Source organism: Emydura macquarii, unplaced genomic scaffold (assembly GCF_026122565.2).
Source record: "Emydura macquarii macquarii isolate MOO-44397 ecotype Brisbane River unplaced genomic scaffold, CSIRO-AGI_Emac_v2 contig_934, whole genome shotgun sequence".
Taxonomy (NCBI): Eukaryota; Metazoa; Chordata; order Testudines; family Chelidae; genus Emydura; species Emydura macquarii.
In genome coordinates this window covers 78677-97343 of record NW_027131071.1, presented here as the reverse complement: position 1 = coordinate 97343, position 18667 = coordinate 78677, and the positions used below count along the sequence as shown (strand labels likewise).

General features: G+C 46.5%; 2 protein-coding genes across 2 annotated transcripts; both read right to left on the bottom strand.

The window, feature by feature from the left end:
- Positions 1-9628: 9628 nt before the first annotated feature.
- LOC137149992 (olfactory receptor 51G2-like) lies at positions 9629-10564 on the bottom strand. Its single transcript, XM_067543639.1, has one exon. The coding sequence runs from the start codon at positions 10562-10564 to the stop codon at positions 9629-9631; it is 936 nt and encodes a 311-aa protein (XP_067399740.1).
- Positions 10565-17433: 6869 nt separating this feature from the next.
- Positions 17434-18442, bottom strand: LOC137149990 (olfactory receptor 51G2-like). The gene has a single exon (XM_067543638.1). It carries the CDS (start codon positions 18367-18369, stop codon positions 17434-17436), a length of 936 nt encoding a protein of 311 aa, XP_067399739.1. The 5' UTR covers positions 18370-18442.
- Positions 18443-18667: the final 225 nt, after the last annotated feature.

The window sequence follows — 18667 nt, the reverse complement described above, 5'->3', positions numbered from 1 at the left end:
AGGGTCTGGTCTAGTCCATTGTACAACCACCAGGTGCAACCACTGCTCTAGTTCACTGTAACGCAGCACCTGTTACTCAGCTATGATGAGGGCTTGCGGGAAGCAGGTTTCAAAATGAAATACATGAGTATTCATGGAAATCAAACTTCATTTCACAGATGAAAGTCATCTATTGCTCTCTCTCTCTCTCTCTGACTGTCTGTGCACTGTATTATATAGTCCTAGTTTAATAGCAGGCTGCTGGAAAACAAACAGGAAGGGAAACAGTAGCTCAAGAAAAGCCAGCTCTCACTGCAGGGAGATGAAGAGAGAGCACCTGAGCTTCATGCTGAGATGAACCTATTTCCAGGCTCCAGCCAAATTACACAGCTTGTTTCGCCAGTGTTAGGTGTTAGTTCAATGGTTGGGCAGTTGGTTCTGAGAAACGCTTTAGACTCAGACACACACACACAAAGCATGGGGAAGTCAAGATGCTCATTCTCCTTACTCCCAAAGGAGTGGGGGTGCTTGAGATAAGAGTCACATACAGACTATTGTTTTAAAATGCTTTGATTCTCCCACATAAGGCAATTGTGGCTGATCACCACAGGTCACAGACTCCCAAAGGGAAGAAGCAAAGTCGCAGAATACGTTTGACCTGCGGGGCAAACCCAGTTGACCCAGCCTGTGCTGTAGCCCAGGGTCCAGTCTGAGGGTGAGAGAACGGTGGGAATCCACCCCAGGAGAGGGAAAGGGACCAGGCTGTCATCTGGCATTTGGGGACCAGAGAGGGGGGCAGAGATGCAGGATGCCCTGTAACTGTGAGGGGTTTCTACAGGACAGAAATTCCCATAAGCAAATAAACATGAGGTGATTTGGGAAATACACATATTTCATTGGCTCTTCTCAGTCCCAGAACACACGGCACCTCTCGAAATGGGACCCATTGAGAAACCCTGACTCAGGGCACTGGGGATTTCACACTCCGAGCTCCCTTTGAATCTGAGGTTTCTGTGTACCTGGAATGATCCCGCACAGACCACGGACACATGGAGTGGAGGGTCCCCCAGATACCTAGTGCTACCTGCTCTCCAGCCCCTGTCACTGAGTCACACCCACAGCCCAGCAGAGTCACCTGCCGCTGCACAGAACATCTGCACATTTCAACAGCTGGCAGCCTTTACCCTTCCCTTGGCATTTGAAAGATTTAAAGACAGAGAAACCTGCCAACGTACCCAATGCCTGCGAGAAGGGGAGCAGCAGCCAAAAGAGATCTGCACCCTAACGGAGAAGGAGTCAGTGAAGAGCTTGCACGGGCAGCAGGCAGTGTCTGCTAAGACAGGCTGCAACTGTCCTTATGAAGCATGTTTGCCCATTTCCTTGGGGGCCACTTGGCCACCTGGGACGCTCAGCTGATTGGTTCAGTGTGTGCCAGCTTTAACCCCGTCACGGCCAATGGCAAACTGCAGGAAGCCCAATCCCAGGGGATGCTCGGTGTTGCCACCAAACTGGACAGCAGCGCAAGCCCTGCCGCAAGCTCTATTCCTGCAATCCAGGCTGTCAGCGCTGTGTGTACGGCTCAGAGGAGTCACAGGGTTCCCTCGAGGGTGGCTGACTGGTATCGATGATGCTGTTACTGCTGTAATCTTGCTGCACTACAGCAAATCAGACAAATAATGGTTATGTAGGGTTATGGTTATGGTAGAGGAGGGTCATCTAGTCCAACCCCCTGCTCAAAGAAAACCCTGCCCGAAGAGGGAAAAGGACCTTTCCCAGGCCTGGAGGTCTAAGGGAAGAGACCCTGCCAGAAGGGAAATTTTGAATTGGACATTTGGTTGGGCACTACCATGGCCAGTGAGGCTGTGAATCGTCAAGAACCTTCCCTGTCAAGGAGGCCAGGAAAGACCCCCGTCCGAGCAGGCTATGGACATTAAATCAAGGGGCATGGGGAAGTAACCCAGGGAAGCTAGCATCTTTTCTGAAGCCACAGCATGAGGCTGCTACTTGTAGGGTCCCAGGGCTGGGGCCCGGAGTCAAGCGTTGGACTGGGCCCCACCCCTTAGAACCCATTCACTGGAGGGGAAAGAGCTTCAGTGAAGAGCCAAGGGCCTCTGAGAACCAGAGACAGAACTGAGAGCCAGCAGGGAGCAGCCATCTTAGAGAGGTTGTATTACCTTCCCTCACCAGTGAGGGTGGAAGAAACACTAAGAAGTGAAGCAATTCTCTGACCTACTGCTAAAAGGAAGTGCTGGACCCCCCCAAGGTAGAGGAAGAGCTTTGCCACAGTACTTAGAGGCTAAAATAGGGACTTGGATCTGGAATCCAGTGCATTTAGCAGAACCAAAGCCGTGCCATGGCTGGTTGGGCCTGGAGTGGGGTGGGACCCAGCAGTTGGCTATGCAGGGATCCCTCACGCAGGGCTTAATAATAAAACTTTGCTCTCATATAGCACTTGTCATCAGGATATAGATAAATTAAACAGTAATATGTGAGCACAAAACCGGATTGGATTCACCCAAGAGTTCTGAAGGAATGCAAATGTGAAATTGCAGAATTACTAACTGTGGGGTGTAACCAATCATTTAAATCAGCTACTGTGCCAGATGACTTGAGGATAACTAATGTAACGCTAATTTTTAAAGAAGGCTCCTAAGGCGATCCCAGAAATTGTAGGCCAGTAAACCTATCTTTGGTACCAGGCAAACTCATTGAAACTATAGTAAAAAATTATCAGACACCTAGATAAACATGATTTGTTGGGGAAGAATCAACATAGTTTTTGCAAAGGAAAATCATGCCTCACCAATTTACTAGAATTCTTTGAGGGGGTTAACAAGCACTTGGACAAGAATGATCCAGTGGATATAGTGTATTTAGATTGTCAGAAAGCCTTTGGAAAGCTCCCTCACCAAAGGCTCTTAAGCAAAGTAAGCTGTCATAGGATAACAGAAAAGCTCCTTTCCTGGATCAGTAACTGGTTAAATGAGAGGAATCAAAGGGTAGGAATACATGGCCACTATTAAGAATAAAGCGAGGTATATGGTGGTGTCCTTCACGGTCTGTACTGGGACCAGTCCTGTTCAACATATTCATAAATGATCCTGAAAAGAGGAAAACAGTGAGGTGGGAAAATTTGCAGATGATACAAAACTAGGCAAGACAGTTAAGTCCAAAGCAGATTGCAAAGAATTATAAAGTGATCTCAGAAATCTGGGCAACAAAATAGTAGATGAAATTCAATGTTGATAAATTCAAAGAAATGCACATTGGAAAACATAATCTCAAAAATAAATATAAAATGATGGGTTCTAAATAAGCTGTTCCCACTCAAGAAAGAGATCTTGGAGTCTTTGTGGATAGTTCTCTGAAAACAGCCACTCACTGTGCAGCAGCCTGAAAAAAAGCTAAAAGAATGTTTATAAGCATGAGGAAAAGGATAGATAATAAGACAAAAAATATCATAATGCCACTGTATATATCCATGGTTTGCCCACATCTTGAATACTGCATGGAATTCTGGTCAGCCATCTCAATTAAGATCTATTTGAACTGGAAATACTACAGAGAAGGGTGACAAAAGCCATGGCTTCCATATGAGGAGAGATTAATAAAACTGTAAGTGTCTCCCAAATCACTTCAGGTTTATTTATTCCTAGTTAAAAGCTGTTACTAGATGCCCCCAGCACCCAGATCTTTTTGGTGTTTATCTCTTTAAATCAGTATTAAGAACCAAATTCTCGACTGGTGTAATTCAGCATCACTCTATGGACTTCAGTAGAGCGACACAGATTTACTCCAGTTGGGAATCTGGCCCTGAGTCAAAGAAGGTAGTAATGGAAACCACTTTCAGACTGCCCAGTCCCTGTCTCTGTGAACGCAGGATTGAGCCCGAGTGAGTTTGCACAGCCTGCATTTAACAGACCTGAGCTTTCTGCCCTTCCTTTGGGAGATTCTTTCCTTCGTTAATAGAACAAAGTTCATGTAGCTCATGAAGTTGGTGCGATGTCAGGTCTTAATTTTGCCTCACTGAAGTTCATACCCAGACTTTCTAGTCAAGCCCATATGCATTTCCTTCTGCTGTTTATACCCTGCAGATAGTTGTAGAGTTTTGGGCTAACTTTTTTATATGGACACAAACCCTTAATTTAGGTAAAAACTGTGGTCCTTCAATACTGCTGCAGGCGATCTTTTGACAAATTCTTGACTTTTCATAACAGCCACGGAACACATTGGTTTATTTGTGTATTTATTTATCTTTGGATTTCACAATGATCAGTGTGCTCTTTCCTACTTCACAGACATTGGGGTAAATCCTCCCTAGTCAAACAATATTGGAAACAATCACACATTCCGTGGGGAATATCATAGAATCATAGAAGATTAGGATTGGAAGAGATATATATTTCCTCTTTGCAGCTGTACATCAGGACAGAATGGGACTTATTGGTTGATTCCAAAGGATCCCATTCTGTCCTGTCGTACAGTTGCAAAGTCCTCCACTACAGCACTGATGTCTGTGTGATTTCATAGGTGTGACAGGGGGCAGTTCTCTGATGCACAAATCAAGTTGGCCATGGTAATCAGTATTAAGAAAACAGTTGTCATGTCACATGGCACTAACGTTCCACCTAAAGTCTACGTCAATAATGAAGGTCTGGATCACGTCTGCTATCTTGTCTCAACGTTAACCAATTCACTTAGCCTTGATACAGAACTTGATGCAAGATTCAGCAAAGCCTCCATCACCTTTGGCAAACTTTACCTCACGTGTCTGGAACAACAACCTGCTAATCCTGAATATTAACGTGTCCGTTTATCAGACTCATGTTCTCAGAATCCTCCTTTACAGCTGTGAAAGTTGGATCATATACTCCACGCAGCAGTGGAGATAGAACAACTTCCACCTTCACTGTCTCAAAAAAATCCTCAGAGTCTCTTGGGACCAATGGATCACTCATAACAAGATCCTCGGGAGAACCAACCTACAGTCTATGCAGAAAAACTGGACGCTTGTGGGCTTCGCTGGCTGGGACACATGGAGTGTATGCCTCAAGCTCATCTGCCGAAAGTTGTGCTCTAGTGCCAACTCAAGGAATACCTGCGAAACACAGGAAGGCCAAAGCTCTGATACAGCGACAAGGTCAAGAAGATTCTTAAGAAATTCAGCATTCCCCTGATAACGGGGAGAACCCTGTCCACAACCGCTCAGTCTGGAGAAGCCGGGTCAAGGATAGTGCAGTTATCGCAGAGAGTCATCAGAGAGCCCAGGCTGAGACCCATAGGCGAGCCAGGAAGCAGAATATGCTCCAAACTCTATCTGATGAGTGGACCTGTAGCCACTGTGGCAATGCCACTCGCGCATTGGTTTGTTCTCCCACTAGGCCAAGCACCACTGACTTCTTTCATAATGTTTTCTTTCACCTGCCAAAATGTTGGATGGCCATATGAACAGGGGGCAGCACAGGAAGATTTCAGCCTTTCTGTTCAATTCAGTACCTTGAGAGTGAAATAAATCATGTTTTAGGCCAACATTTTCTAAATGGGTTTTAGGTACCTGTAAACGTGTCCTTCTGGGGGCAGCACTTGGGGTTCCCCTCTGAGTCCTCTCTAGGGGGGACTGCTCCCCCTGGCTCTCCCCTGCTGGGAGATCGCCTAGTTCTTCACCCCAGCCCTAGGCAGGGCGGGCGAGCCAACAGTCTTTCGCCTCGGCCCTAGGCAGGGCTGGTAAACAAGTAGTCTAGCACCCGGCCCGTGGGCAGGGCTGGTAAAGCAACAAACAGTCTAGCGCCCGGCCCGTGGGTAGGGTTGGTAAAGCACTAAGCAGTCTGGTGCCCGGCCCGTAGGAAGGGCTGGTAAGGCAACTAACAGTCTAGCGCCCGGCCCGTAGGCAGGGCTGGTAAGGCAACAAACAGTCTAGCACCTGGCCCGTAGGCAGGGCTGGTAAAGCACTAAGCAGTCTGGTGCCCGGCTCGTAGGCAGGGCTAGTAAAGCAACAAACAGTCTAGCGTCTGGGATGGTAAGGAGGGTAAGGTTCTCCCGGGGTGGCTCGGGAAGGGGGGAGGGGGACGCAGGCCCACCCATCTCCACTGCGTCCCAGGCCAGGGCCCTCCGTTTAGGGCTGCCCCTGGGCTTCTTCCTCCCTGTACCTACAGGTACCTGATTCCTCCGGGTCGCCGGGATGTGGTAGTCCCATCAGGCCCTCCTCGTCCACCGGCAGCAGCTCCGGCAACTCCATGGGCTCCTCCTCGGATGGGAGTTCCTCCAGGTCCTCTGGCCCCCAGGCCGCTGGTAGGTCCCAGCTGTGACCCAGACTCTCCTCAACCACTTGGGCTTCATCTTCCCAGGAATTCCTGGGCTGGTGTATGGCCCTTCCTCTGTTCTCAGTGTATGTTTTAGCAATCTTGGGGTAACTGCATTACCCTAGCTGTCATATGGATGGATCACAATCTCCACTTCTCTATTTACTATTTCTTTTTGATTCTGGCATTAGCAGACTTCAGCTGATCTGTCTCCACCCTACCCACCATGCTCAGCATCTTCTGCTTGGATTCCAGATCCATCCATTTCAATGCTTGTGTTATCCAGATGCACTTCATCCATGCCTTCTACGCCCGTGTCCGTACACATATATGTATATATACGTATATATGCTGTACACTTCGGATGATTATACTCACACCCTTCCTTGATGACATGATAGAGAGATGTCCAGCTCCTGCACACTTGATTGGGATGTGACAGCTAGGCAATGATAGGGAGCTGAGAGCTATAAAGCTAAGACTGAGTGTATGACTGTGAGGACGGCGGCAAAGTGTAGACCTGCTCAATCGATCAGGAAGTTGACTAAGTAAAACCACCCCTTCAAGTAGCGTGGAAATAGTTTGCGTAACTCCCATCGACTGTTGCTGAATCGCCAGGTAAGTGTAGACCAAAGCTGAGACTACAAATAATACGAAGTATAAACTAAGAAGAAACAATCCTGACAAAGGAAAGATATCTATCCTATTGGTAAACATTCTATTGGTCGTATTCTTACTAGAAGAAAAAACAAGCACCCACACAAGCACCAGGCACCGATTAATGTGGTTTGCCCCTTTTATACACTGAACAATATGGGTTCTCCTTATAAGTCCAAACGTGCCTTCTTCACCTACAAATAATGAGGATACACGTATTCTATAGGCTGGCAGGTTCATGCGTACTAATGACCTATCCATATTCTTTCCAGACGGTTCGCTCATCTCACCTTTGTTATTTCTGGCCATTTCTGTGGTTTGTTTGTGGTGTACCTGTGAAGTTTACTGGGAGCATAAACTAAGGCCCCCTGTCTAGATTCCTCCTGACTTATCCAGGGTGAATTTTATAACTATATATATATATATATACACACCTTATCCTTTAAGTCATCATTACTTATCTGGGCCAAAGGTCCCGAACATGTGTATGCTAATGGCCTTAGCTTTTCATACAGGATGTGGCCTATAGGTATCTTGCATTACAGCTATAACACTTGAACAAAAACAACGAGAGTTCTGTAGCACTTTAAAGACTAACAAATTTAATTTCAGCAGGCATAACCTTTCATGAGCTTCAGTAAACTTCCTCAGATGCAGTTGGTAGAAATGATACAGCAAATAGATAACATATATAGTAGGCAACATTTACATATCCATGCTCCTCCCTCTAAGGTCCTTGCAATGACTTACTCTCACCCTGTGTGACTGAAAACAAAATCCCCCTGTGTGGGACCGTATTTGTTCTCCAAAACACAGGACCTCCTAGACTGCGCTCCAACCTCCTCCATTGCCCAGGAGCATCCCCACACTCCTTGCTGCGGTCTGCATTGGTTAAGGCTCACCACAGCTTTCCTGGCTCCTCGCCAGCTGGCTCCCTCGGTAGCTCAGTCCCTTCCCCCTAGGCTGAGAGAGGGCAGCCGTCCTTCCCCTGCTGCTGTCGCCATGTTCTGGGAGAAGAGGCAGCAAGCCCGGCCTCCCACAGCTCCTGTGGGTGGCAGGGAGTGAGGGGAGCCAGGCTCTGCCCAGTTCCAAAAGTCTCAGGATGATTAAGACAGGATACTGGGCTTCATGGACCATCGCTCTGACCCTGTGTGGCCATTCCTATATTCTCATGTACACCACCGATAGGGAATGCCAGACTGGATCAGACCTGTAGTGCATTTAGCCCCTTTTCCTGTGGCTAGAAAGAGAAGTTTCAGAGGAAGATAGAAGAAGCCGTACAATAGACAGCTATGAGATAACCTGCTCCCAGGGGAAAATTCCTCCTGACACAGACATATTTTGTGGTGTAAATCAGGAAGTTTTATGACCCTCTCAAGCTATTTGAAAAACTCCTCACTACTGTAATTGGATTTTCTGCTTCCCCAGATCAACCTCCAGTCCCTCTTTGAATCCTACTAACCTCTTGGTCCCATTGATATCCTGTGGCTGTATGTTCCACAGCCTTCTTCAGCACTCTGTGATTTAATAATTGTGACTGATCCCAGTCACCTTTCCAACCCCCAAAGTGGAGAGTCCCCAACACACACCCCTATAATGGCCACTGAATGGATGGGCTGGGCTAGGAGCTGGTTGTGTGTCTGCTGGGGAGCTGAGGCCCATTTCCGCCCCTTTGCATGGCTGGGGCAGCACAACTGTAGGGGATGGGGATTGTCAGACTCCTGTGTGCGCGACCCTCACTCACACACGTAGCTCTGGGGAGGGCTCAGCAGGTGTGCTGTGTGCAGAGCCATGAACGGGGCAGGGGCCTGCCTGAATGGCTTCTCTTGCGGCTCCAGCTTTAATCCTGTCTCTAAAATGACTTAGTCACGGGCACCTGGGTGATGGCGCAGGGGAAGGGTGGGCGCCTGTGCCCCTGGAATAGCCTCTCTCACAGCTGGTGCTGCTCTCATGGATCACGCAGCAGCCAGAGTGCTCAGGAAGGGCCAGGACTGTGACTGCAAAACAGCTCTGCAGCTTTTCTCATGGCCCCTGAGTGTTTAACCAGAGACGGGACAGTCTCAGGTCATGGACACTGGGGCAAAACTTCCACGTTCCTTCTCTGTACTGACTGTATCCACAGCAATTCTGAGGTCTGAGCTGACACCGAGACAGCTTTTTATGCAATACCATCCCACCCATGCCCTGGCTCTATACAAATACATTCACTGTGTAAATGCTGCTGTGCCTTGATCCCGTTCCCAAGTGCGCTGGTGAGGAAGATAAGTATCTCATGTCCTCTCGGAGGTACCTAAAGTGCAGTTCCAAAGACGATGGAGCTAGGCTGTCCTCAGTGGTGGCAGGTAACAGAACAAGGAGCAATGGTCTTAAGCTGCAGTGGGGGAGGTCCAGGTTGGATATAAGAAAAACAAAAATCACAGAAGGGTGGTGAAGCACTGGCATAGGTTACCCAGGGACGTGGTGGAATCTCCATCCTTAGAGGCTTTTAAGGCCCAGCTTGACAAAGCCCTCATTGGGATGATTTAGTTGGGGTTGGTCCTGCCTTGAGCAGGGGGTTTAACCATATGACCTCCTGAGATCCCTTCCAAACCTAATGTTCAGTGATACTATGGAAGTGTCTGGGATGGAAAAGGTGATTCATATGTTTCATTTCCCGTGTCACCGGCGCTACAGCCAGGTGATGAAATGACTCTTTACTTGACGAACAACCTGATTATCCTTGCACGAATGGCTTTGGTTTTCAAGCTGTACACAATTGGATTCATCAGGGGAGGAACCAGCAAATACACATGACCCATGACAATCTCTACCAAGGGAGAAAAGCTCTTCCTCAAACGGTATATCACAGACAAGCTAATCGACGGCATGTAGAAGAGCAGGACTATGCAGATGTGGGAGATGCAGGTGTTCAGGGCCTTGAGGCGCTCCGTGTGGGATGCGATGCTCAGCACTGTTTTGAGGATCTTCACATAAGAGAGGAGGATGAGCAGGAAGTCCAACCCCACTGAAGAGACCGTTACAAACAAGCCACCGATGATGTTGACTGTGATATCTGAACAAGCCATCCTCATGACTTCTTGAGGCAAGCAGTAGGAATGGGAGAGGATGTTGGCATGACAGTATTGGTACTGTTTCAGGAGAATGGGGAGTGGGAGTATTAGGACCACCCCTCTTAGCAGAGACACCAGTCCCATCTTGGCTACTCTCGCAGGGGTTAAGATGGAAGCGTATCTCAGCGGGTTACAGATCGCAACAAAGCGGTCGAAGGCCATAGACGAGAGCACGGAGGATTCAGTGAATGAAAGTGAGCTGATGAAGAACAGCTGGGCAAAACAGGCATTGTGGCTAATTTCCCTAGAGTTAAACCAGAATATACCTAGTGTTGTCGGCAGAGTCGATATTGTTAAGCCAAGGTCTGTGATGGCCAACATGGAAATGAAAATGTACATGGGCTCATGGAGGTTTGGATCTGTTTTTATAATGAACAGAATGAGTGAATTTCCTAATATCGAAGTAAAATATATTAAACAGAAGGGGATAGAAATCCAGACATGGACGTCTTCCAGCCCAAGTATTCCTGTGAGAAAGAACACTGCAGATTGGAACTTGGTGTCGTTGACAGCTGACATAATGGGCAGGTCTGAGGAGTTTTGAATGATATTTCCTGAAAGGAAAAATAAGAGGAGACTAGATGATATTTGATAAGACATCATTCTTCTCTCAGTGCAGGACTTCCAGGACCCCAACTAAGGAAGATGTTAAATAGAATCTTGGATTTACAGCACTCATAGGAAGACAGGCATTGTCAGACTGGAACAAAACTATAGACCAGCTAGTCCAGCCCACTGGCCACTACGAGATGCTTCCGAGGAAGCTAGAGGAAGCTCTGCAATAGACCCACCATCCGGTGGCCAATACCAGATGCTTCTGAGGAAGGTAGAAGAAGCCATGCACTACACAGCTGTGAGATAACCTGCCCCCAGAGAAAGTTTCCTCCTGACATGCACTAGTTAGACAAATTTCATGGTGTAAATCAGGAAAATTTATAGCTCCCCCAAGATTTTTAAAAAATTGCTCAGTACTGTAATTGGCCAGGTTCTGAGTTCAGGAACATAGACTTCAACAGTGTCACTTCAGATTTACATGTGTAAATTTGATCAGAACAGGGCACTATTTATTTTCACTTATCCAATACTCCTGGTGATAAAGTATGATCCTCAAGAATCGCTCCAGGAGAAGATGAAGAGCTTTTCCTGGCCAATGTTGACTGAATCCAGAGAGGCTGATCAAACTACAGGCTTTTCTTTATCCTCACAGGGCCCCATCCTCTCCCCAGGCAAGATTTCTGTAGATATTTGGCAAGTTACAAGTGAACAGAGACAGTTACTTCATCTTGGCACAAGAGGGGGTGGTGTCACAAATTGTGAATAGTGCAAAGATTAGTTTTGCACTCATATGCAGTTGAGTGTGCAAGTCACTTCAGCCATGCTTATGTAAGAGATGATGGGAGTTAATTAGATACAACCACTATGTATTTATATAATCTCCTTTTCTGCACCTCATCTGTACTCTTCGCTGAAACACAGACCAGTGGTTCTGCTGGCTCATGATGTTTTGGAATCTCTCACGCAAGTATTGCAGAGTTATTCTGTGCAGGACCCTGTATTTAAGTGTTAGGAACAGCTTCTGGTCAGTTACCAGGAGACAGTGTCATGCAACTACTCACTGAAGAAAAAATTGAAAAGAGTAGTTGGAATACCTCTGAAATACTTTCCAAAGCAAAGGCCATTAAATACTCAAGTTACCCCTGGTCCTTACTGTACAGATTCCAACAACTCGGCTGCTGGCTTTCGATATACACGCATGTAGTGAAATTTTGGTTTGTAATAACTGTATTAAGATGAAAAGTTTTGCCATTACATTTATAGAACTATACTTTCGCGCACACACATGTAAACCCATTCTTTCCCCTCGTATCTTCTTTCAGTGATGATTTCTCAGACTAGAGGGGGACATAAAACATATCTTCCGAAACTGAAAAGATTGCAGCCTCTCAGCCCTCATTCATTCTCTTGTCAAAAGTTTGGGAAAGCCTCTGCAACTAGTAGTTCCTCTATCCTTGGGTGAATAGCTGACTGGTTCCCCTTAGCGTCTGCGATGTCAATCTGCAGCCTTTATCCAGAATGGGATCATCCTATACAACATTCATTCCCTGGGCTCTCGCTCTCTAGTACACTAGTTTTCAACCTTTTTCACTTCCAGAACCCAACAAAATTTCGAATGAAAGTGTGAAAACCTGTGGGAACCTAACAGATAGTTCATTTCACAGATGAAAGTCGTCTATTACTCACTCTCTCTCTGACTGTCTATGTATTGTATTCAGAAAATACACAGCACCTTGGAACGGTATTGTGACATCCATGGAGCTGAGATGCCATAATCATGAGTGTGTATGTTAAACCCAATTCTTGGGCTGTTGATATGGTATATTGGGTTAAATATCAGGATATTACCAGCATGGCTAGTCTTAATTTAATAGCACCCTGCTGGAAAACAAGCAGGAAGGGAAACAATAGCTAAAGAAAAGCCATCTCTCACTAAACACTTCAGGGATGTTGAGAGAGAACCCCTGAGCTTCACGCTGTGAAGACCCCATATCCGGGCTCCAGCCAAGTTACACAGCTTGCTTTGCCAGTGCTGGGAGTTTGTCCAGAGGTGGGGCAGCAGGTGCTGAGAAGCTCCTGACACTAACACACACACAGACAGCGCTGGGAGAGTTGGAAAATGATTAACCTGCCTGGGTCCCCATCAGAGTGGAAGGGCTTCAGAGAGACGTACAGACTGTTGTTTTAAATCCCGTTTATTCTCTCCTGTGATGCTTTATTCCTACGGTTCATATAAAATAATACTTTGGTTCAGGAAGGCTGGCTGGTCACTCTTCTCACCATAGGTCAGAGACCCTCAAAGTGTGGGAGAATCAAGGTATTCTACACCAGGAGAGGGAAAGGGACGAGGCTGACAACTGGCACTTGGAGACCAGAGAGGAGACAGAGATGCAGGATGCCCTGTAACTGTGAGGAGCATCTACAGAGCAGAAATGCTGGAGCCCTCATCCAGTCACGAAACAGAACTATTCCATGTGCCTTATATGATCCGTTACCACAAAGCAACACAGCTCTGAATTCCTGGGTTCACAATCCAGTCAGAGAATAAAAGCTTTGAACATGGATTTGCTGATTAAATTTCCAGGAGCAAATAAACCTGAGGTGATTTGGGAACTAGTCACTGATATTCCATGGGCTCTTCTCTTGCCCAGAGCTCAAGGCACCTCTGGAAATGGGACCCATTGAGAAACCCTGACTCAGGGCATTGGGGTTTTCACAGTCTGAGATCGCTTAGAATCTGGGATTTCTGTGTATCTGGAATGATCCTGCATGGACCACGGGCACATGGATTGGAGGGTTCCCTGGCTACCTAGTGCTGCCTGTTCTCCAGCCTCTGTCACTGAGTCACACCCACAGCCCAGCAGAGTCAGCTGCCGCTGCACAGAACATCTGCCCATCTCAACAGCTGGCAGCCTTTACCCTTCCCTTGGCGTTTGAAAGATTTAAAGACACAGAAACCTACCAACGTACCCAATGCCTGCGAGAAGGGGAGCAGCTACCAGCAGAGATCTGCACCCTAACGGAGAAGGAGTCAGCGGAGAGCTTGCACGGGCAGCAGGCAGTGTCTGCTCAGACAGGCTGCAACTGTCCTTATGAAGCATGTTTGCCTATTTCCTTGGGGGGCCACTTGGCCACCTGGGACGCTCAGCTGATTGGTTCAGTGTGTGCCAGCTTTAACCCCGTCACGGCCAATGGCAAACTTCTGGAAGCCCAATCACAGGGGATTCTCGGTGATGCCGCCATACTGGACAGCAGTACACGTCCTGCCGCAGGCTCTATTCTTGCAATCCAGGCCGTCAGTACAGTGCGTATGGCTCAGAGGAGTGAATGGGCTCCCTTGAGGGCAGCCGAGTGGTACCGATGATGTTGTTACATCTGTAATCTTGCTGCAATACAGTAAAATAGTCTAATAATAGTTATGTAGGTTCAGATTATGTAGGTTCAGATTTCTCCCCGGCATCCCCCTTTCCTGCATTACAAACCCAGAGTGCTGGCTGGGGGAGGAAGATTCCACACAGCTCCTACCTGGAAATTTCCCTCAGATTGTCCCAGTAGGGCAGGTCCCTTCCCTTCTCCCTGACATATAAACAGGGCGACCCAGCATCCATGGATCCCCAAAGCTATGCACAGATCTCAGTGATTCTCTGATAGCCAGGCCCTCCCACCCACAATCTCTGTGCCTCCACAACTGCTCTCGGACCCTCTGGATCTTCCTGGGAGCACAGGTTCACTGTAGATGTGCTACCGGGGTCTGTCACAGTAGCCACTGCCCACAGGATATGCTGCAGGCTGCATGATCGAGCAGGATTTTTATAGTCCTCTCTAGTTGTCTGTCCAAGCTTCCACTTCTTGTAAGCTTCCTTTTAGAGCTTAAGCTCATGTGAGATCTTTGTTAAGCTAAGCTGTTTGCATGCCCTATTTGCTATTTTTTCTGCATACACGGATATTTTTTTCCTGCTCCTTTAATAAGGTTTCTTTTAAATAAAGTCATCTTCCTTAGACTCATTTTCTCCTTCAAATTGGCCTTCCATGGGATCCTGTCCATCAACTCCCTGAGGGAGTCAAAGTCTGTTTTTCTGAAGTTCAAGGTCCATATTCATCTGTTCTCATTTCTTCCTTTGGTCAGCAACGCCATGGCAACAGAGTATAAATGATCAGTTTTATATGAAATGCCCCACAATGGAGGAAATTTTACTATGGGTCAAAATTTTTCATTGGTGGAGAATCCTCTGTTTTCCAGCCCAGCTCCAACTCAAACCATTAGCCTCTGTCAGTCGTGTTACCGGACCCCGAGGTGTCAGCACCAGCCCACATCGGCCTCGTGCACTGAGCAGCCCTGCGACCTCTGCTGGGCGCTATACTGGCTCTATGGAAGAGGGAGCCCCTGGAAATGGCCTGCCTGTGGCTACCCATCCATCTGTGGAACAATCTAAGAACACAGGAACGGCCGTATGAGGTGAGACCAATGGTCCATGGAGCCCAGTGTCCTGTCTGCCAACAGTGGCCGGTGCCAGTTGCTTCAGGGGGAGTGAACAGAACAGAACAATTTAGCGACTGATCCATCCCCTGTCACTTAGACCCAGCTTCTGGCAGTCAGAGGTTTAGAGACACCCGGAGCATGGGGCTGCCTCCCTGACCAGCTTGTCCTCCGTGGGACTCTGTAACACTTTTCTGAGCCCAGTTATGCTTTTGACCTTCACAACATTCCCTGATAATGAGTTCCACAGGCTGCCTGCCCATTGTGTGAAAAAGATCTTCCTTTTTTTTATATTTAAACCTGCTGCCAATTATTAATTTCATTGGCTGACCTGTGGCTCTTATTTTATAAGAGGTAAATAACGTTTTCTTATTCACTTTCTTATTCCACTCCAGTCTTGGTTTTATAGATCTCTATTACAACCTATTAAGAAGCCTAGTCTTATTAATCTCTCCTTATGTGGAAGCCGTTCCCTTCCCCCTAATCATTTTTGACACCCTTCACTGTACTATTTCCAAGTCAAATACATTGTTTTTGAGATGGGCGACCAGAACTGCATGCAGCATTCAAGATGTGGGCAAACCGTGGGCTTATACAGTGGCATTATGATATTTTCTGTTTTATGATCTATCCTTTTCCTAATGGTTTTTTACATTCTATTAGCCTTTTTGACAGCTGCTGCACATTGAGTGGATGCTTTCAGGGAACAATCCATAGAAATTCCAAGATCTCTTTCTGGAGTGGTAACAGCTAATTTAGACCCTGTCATTTTATATGTATAGTTCATTCCTTAGCATTTATCAATTTCTTCTGCTATTTTGTTGCCCAGTCGCCCAGTTTTCTAAAATCCCTTTGTAATGCTTTGCAGTCAGCATTGGGTTTAACTATCTTGAGTAGTTTTGTATCATCTGAAAATTTTCCCACCTCACTGTTTACCCCTTTTCCATATCACTTCTGAATGTGTGGAACAGTACTGATCCCATTATACACCCCTGGAGGACACCACTGTTTAACTCTCTCCATTTTGACAACTGGCCATTTATTCCTACTCTTTGTTTCCTATCTTTTAACCAGTTACTGATATACAGAAGAACTTTTCTCTTAAGCTATAAGAGCTTACTTTGCCTAAGATCCTTTGGCGAGGACGCTTGTTAAAGGCTCTCTGACAATATAAATACAATATATCCAGTGGATCACCTTTCTCTATGTGTTTGTTGACCTCCTCAAAGAATTCTAGTAGATTGGTGAGGTATGATTTCATTGTACAAATAAAATGTTGACTCTTCCCTAACAAATCGTGTTCATCTATGTATCTGATAATTCTTTATTATCGTGTCAACCTGTTTGTCTGGTACGGATGTTTACTGACCTATAATTGATGGGATTGCCTCTGGAACCTTCTTTACAAATTGTCGTCCCATTAGCTATCCCCAAGTCATCTGGAACAGAAGCTTATTTAAACGATAGGTTGCATTACACAGATAGCAGTTCCACAATTTCATGTTTCGGTACCTTCAGAACTCTTGGGTGAATCCCATCTGGTCCTGTGCTCACACATTACTGTTTAATTAATCAATCTCCTCATGACAAGCGCTCTGTGAGAGCTAGGGTTTATTATTAAGCCATGGGTGAAGGATCCATGTATAGAAAACTGCTGGGTCCCAAACCACTCCAGGCCCATCATACTTGCACATGGCTTCGATGCTGCTAAATGCACCAGATACCAGGTCCAAGTGCCTATTGTAGCCTGAAAGTGCCCAGGGATCACGTTCTCCTCTGAGTTGTTCACATCCCCAGGCACACGCCCGACCCTGACAAACACTGAAAAATAATAATAAATACTGCTCTATACCCAGAATCAGTGACAATCGAGTGAGCTTGATCTTCATGTATTTTATTTAAACTATGCATAATGAATGCGTGGAGATCCTGGCCACCAGCTGCTGTTGCTTAGGAGATTAGGAGGATTCAACAAAAGGACTGGACGTTTTTACGTCTGACAGGAACACACAGAGCTGTGTGCGACAAGAGCACAAAAAGGAGAAGAGTTCTGTTCTCTTTTATTTAGAGGTTGTTACCTTCTGCTCCCATCCTGTGGCTGAGAAAAGGAAGGAGGGTCTTGTGGGTGAGGCCGGAATAAGGCAACTCACATTGAATTCCAAACTCTTCCACACACTGCCCGTGTGACCTTTGACCTCAAGTTACAGAGTAGTGTCCAAATCATAGGACCAACATGTGAGCTGTACCGGTAGGATTCTCTACTGCCCCAGGGCTCCCCCTGATCTGTGGAGATGTCGGATAGCAAGGAGCCAGTTACAGGGGTTTAATTTCCGTGAGCTCCTGATGAACTGAACCTTCACTTAATGAACACCCTGATTATCCTTGCACGAATGGGTTTGGTTTTCACGCTGTACACAATTGGGTTCATCATGGGTGGGATCAGCCAGGAGACGTTGCCAAGGACATTCTGAAGCAAGGGAGAAGAGTTCTTCACGAATCTGTATATCACAGACAAGCTAATCGCGGGCATGTAGAAGAGCAGGACGATGCAGATGTGGGAGACGCACGTGTTCAGGGCCTTGAGGCGCGCCGCATGGGAAGAGATGCTCAGCACTGTTTTGAGGATCATAACATACGATAGAAAGATAAACAGCAAGTCCAACCCCTCTGAAAAGACTGTTATAAAGAACCCATATATGATGTTGACTCTGAAATCTGAACAAGCCATCGTCATGACCTCCTGATTCAGGCAGTAGGAATGAGAGAGGATATTGGCCTGACAGTATTGGTATTGTTTCAGGAGAATGGGGAGTGGGAATACTAGGGCCACCCCTCTAAACAGAGACACCAGTCCCATCTTGGATATTCTTGGAGGGGTTAAGATGGAAGCATATCTCAGTGGGTTACAGATCGCAACAAAGCGATCAAAGGCCATGACCAAGAGCACGGAGGATTCAGTGTATGTAAGCGAGTGGATGAAGAACAGCTGGGCAAAACAGGCATCATGGCTGATCTTCCTAGAGTTAAACCAGAATATGCCCAGTGTTGTTGGCATGGTGGATATTGATAAGCCAAGGTCCGTGATGGCTAACATGGAAAGGAAAATGTACATGGGCTCATGGAAGGTTGGATCTGTTTTTATAATGAATAGAATGAATGAATTTCCTAATATGGAAAAAACGTATATTAAGCAGAAGGGGATAGAAATCCATACATGGACTTCTTCCAGCCCAGGTATTCCGGTGAGAAGGAAGACTGCAGGTTGCAATTTGGTGTCATTGACAGCTGACATAATGCTCTGAGCAGGTCCAGGCAGTTTTGAATGTTATTTCCTGAAAAGAAAAATTATAGGAGACTAGATGATATTGAATGAGACATCATTCTGCTCTCAGTTGAAGTCTTGAGATTCCAGGAGCTTAGGCAAGATCAGCAAAAGCACAGTCTTGGGTTTATACTTCATGATTATCTGTTCTATTCATTCTATCTGCAGCACCTGGCATTTGCCACTGTTGGAAGAGAGGATACTGGGCTAGATGGACCATTGGTCTGACCCTATATGGCCGTTCTTATATTCTTATGTACACCACCTA

Excerpts from the sequence above, each read along its gene's own strand:
- LOC137149992 (XM_067543639.1), bottom strand. The coding sequence starts at position 10,564 with ATGTCAGCTGTCAACGACACCAAGTTCCAATCTGCAGTGTTCTTTCTC.
- LOC137149990 (XM_067543638.1), bottom strand. The coding sequence starts at position 18,369 with ATGTCAGCTGTCAATGACACCAAATTGCAACCTGCAGTCTTCCTTCTC.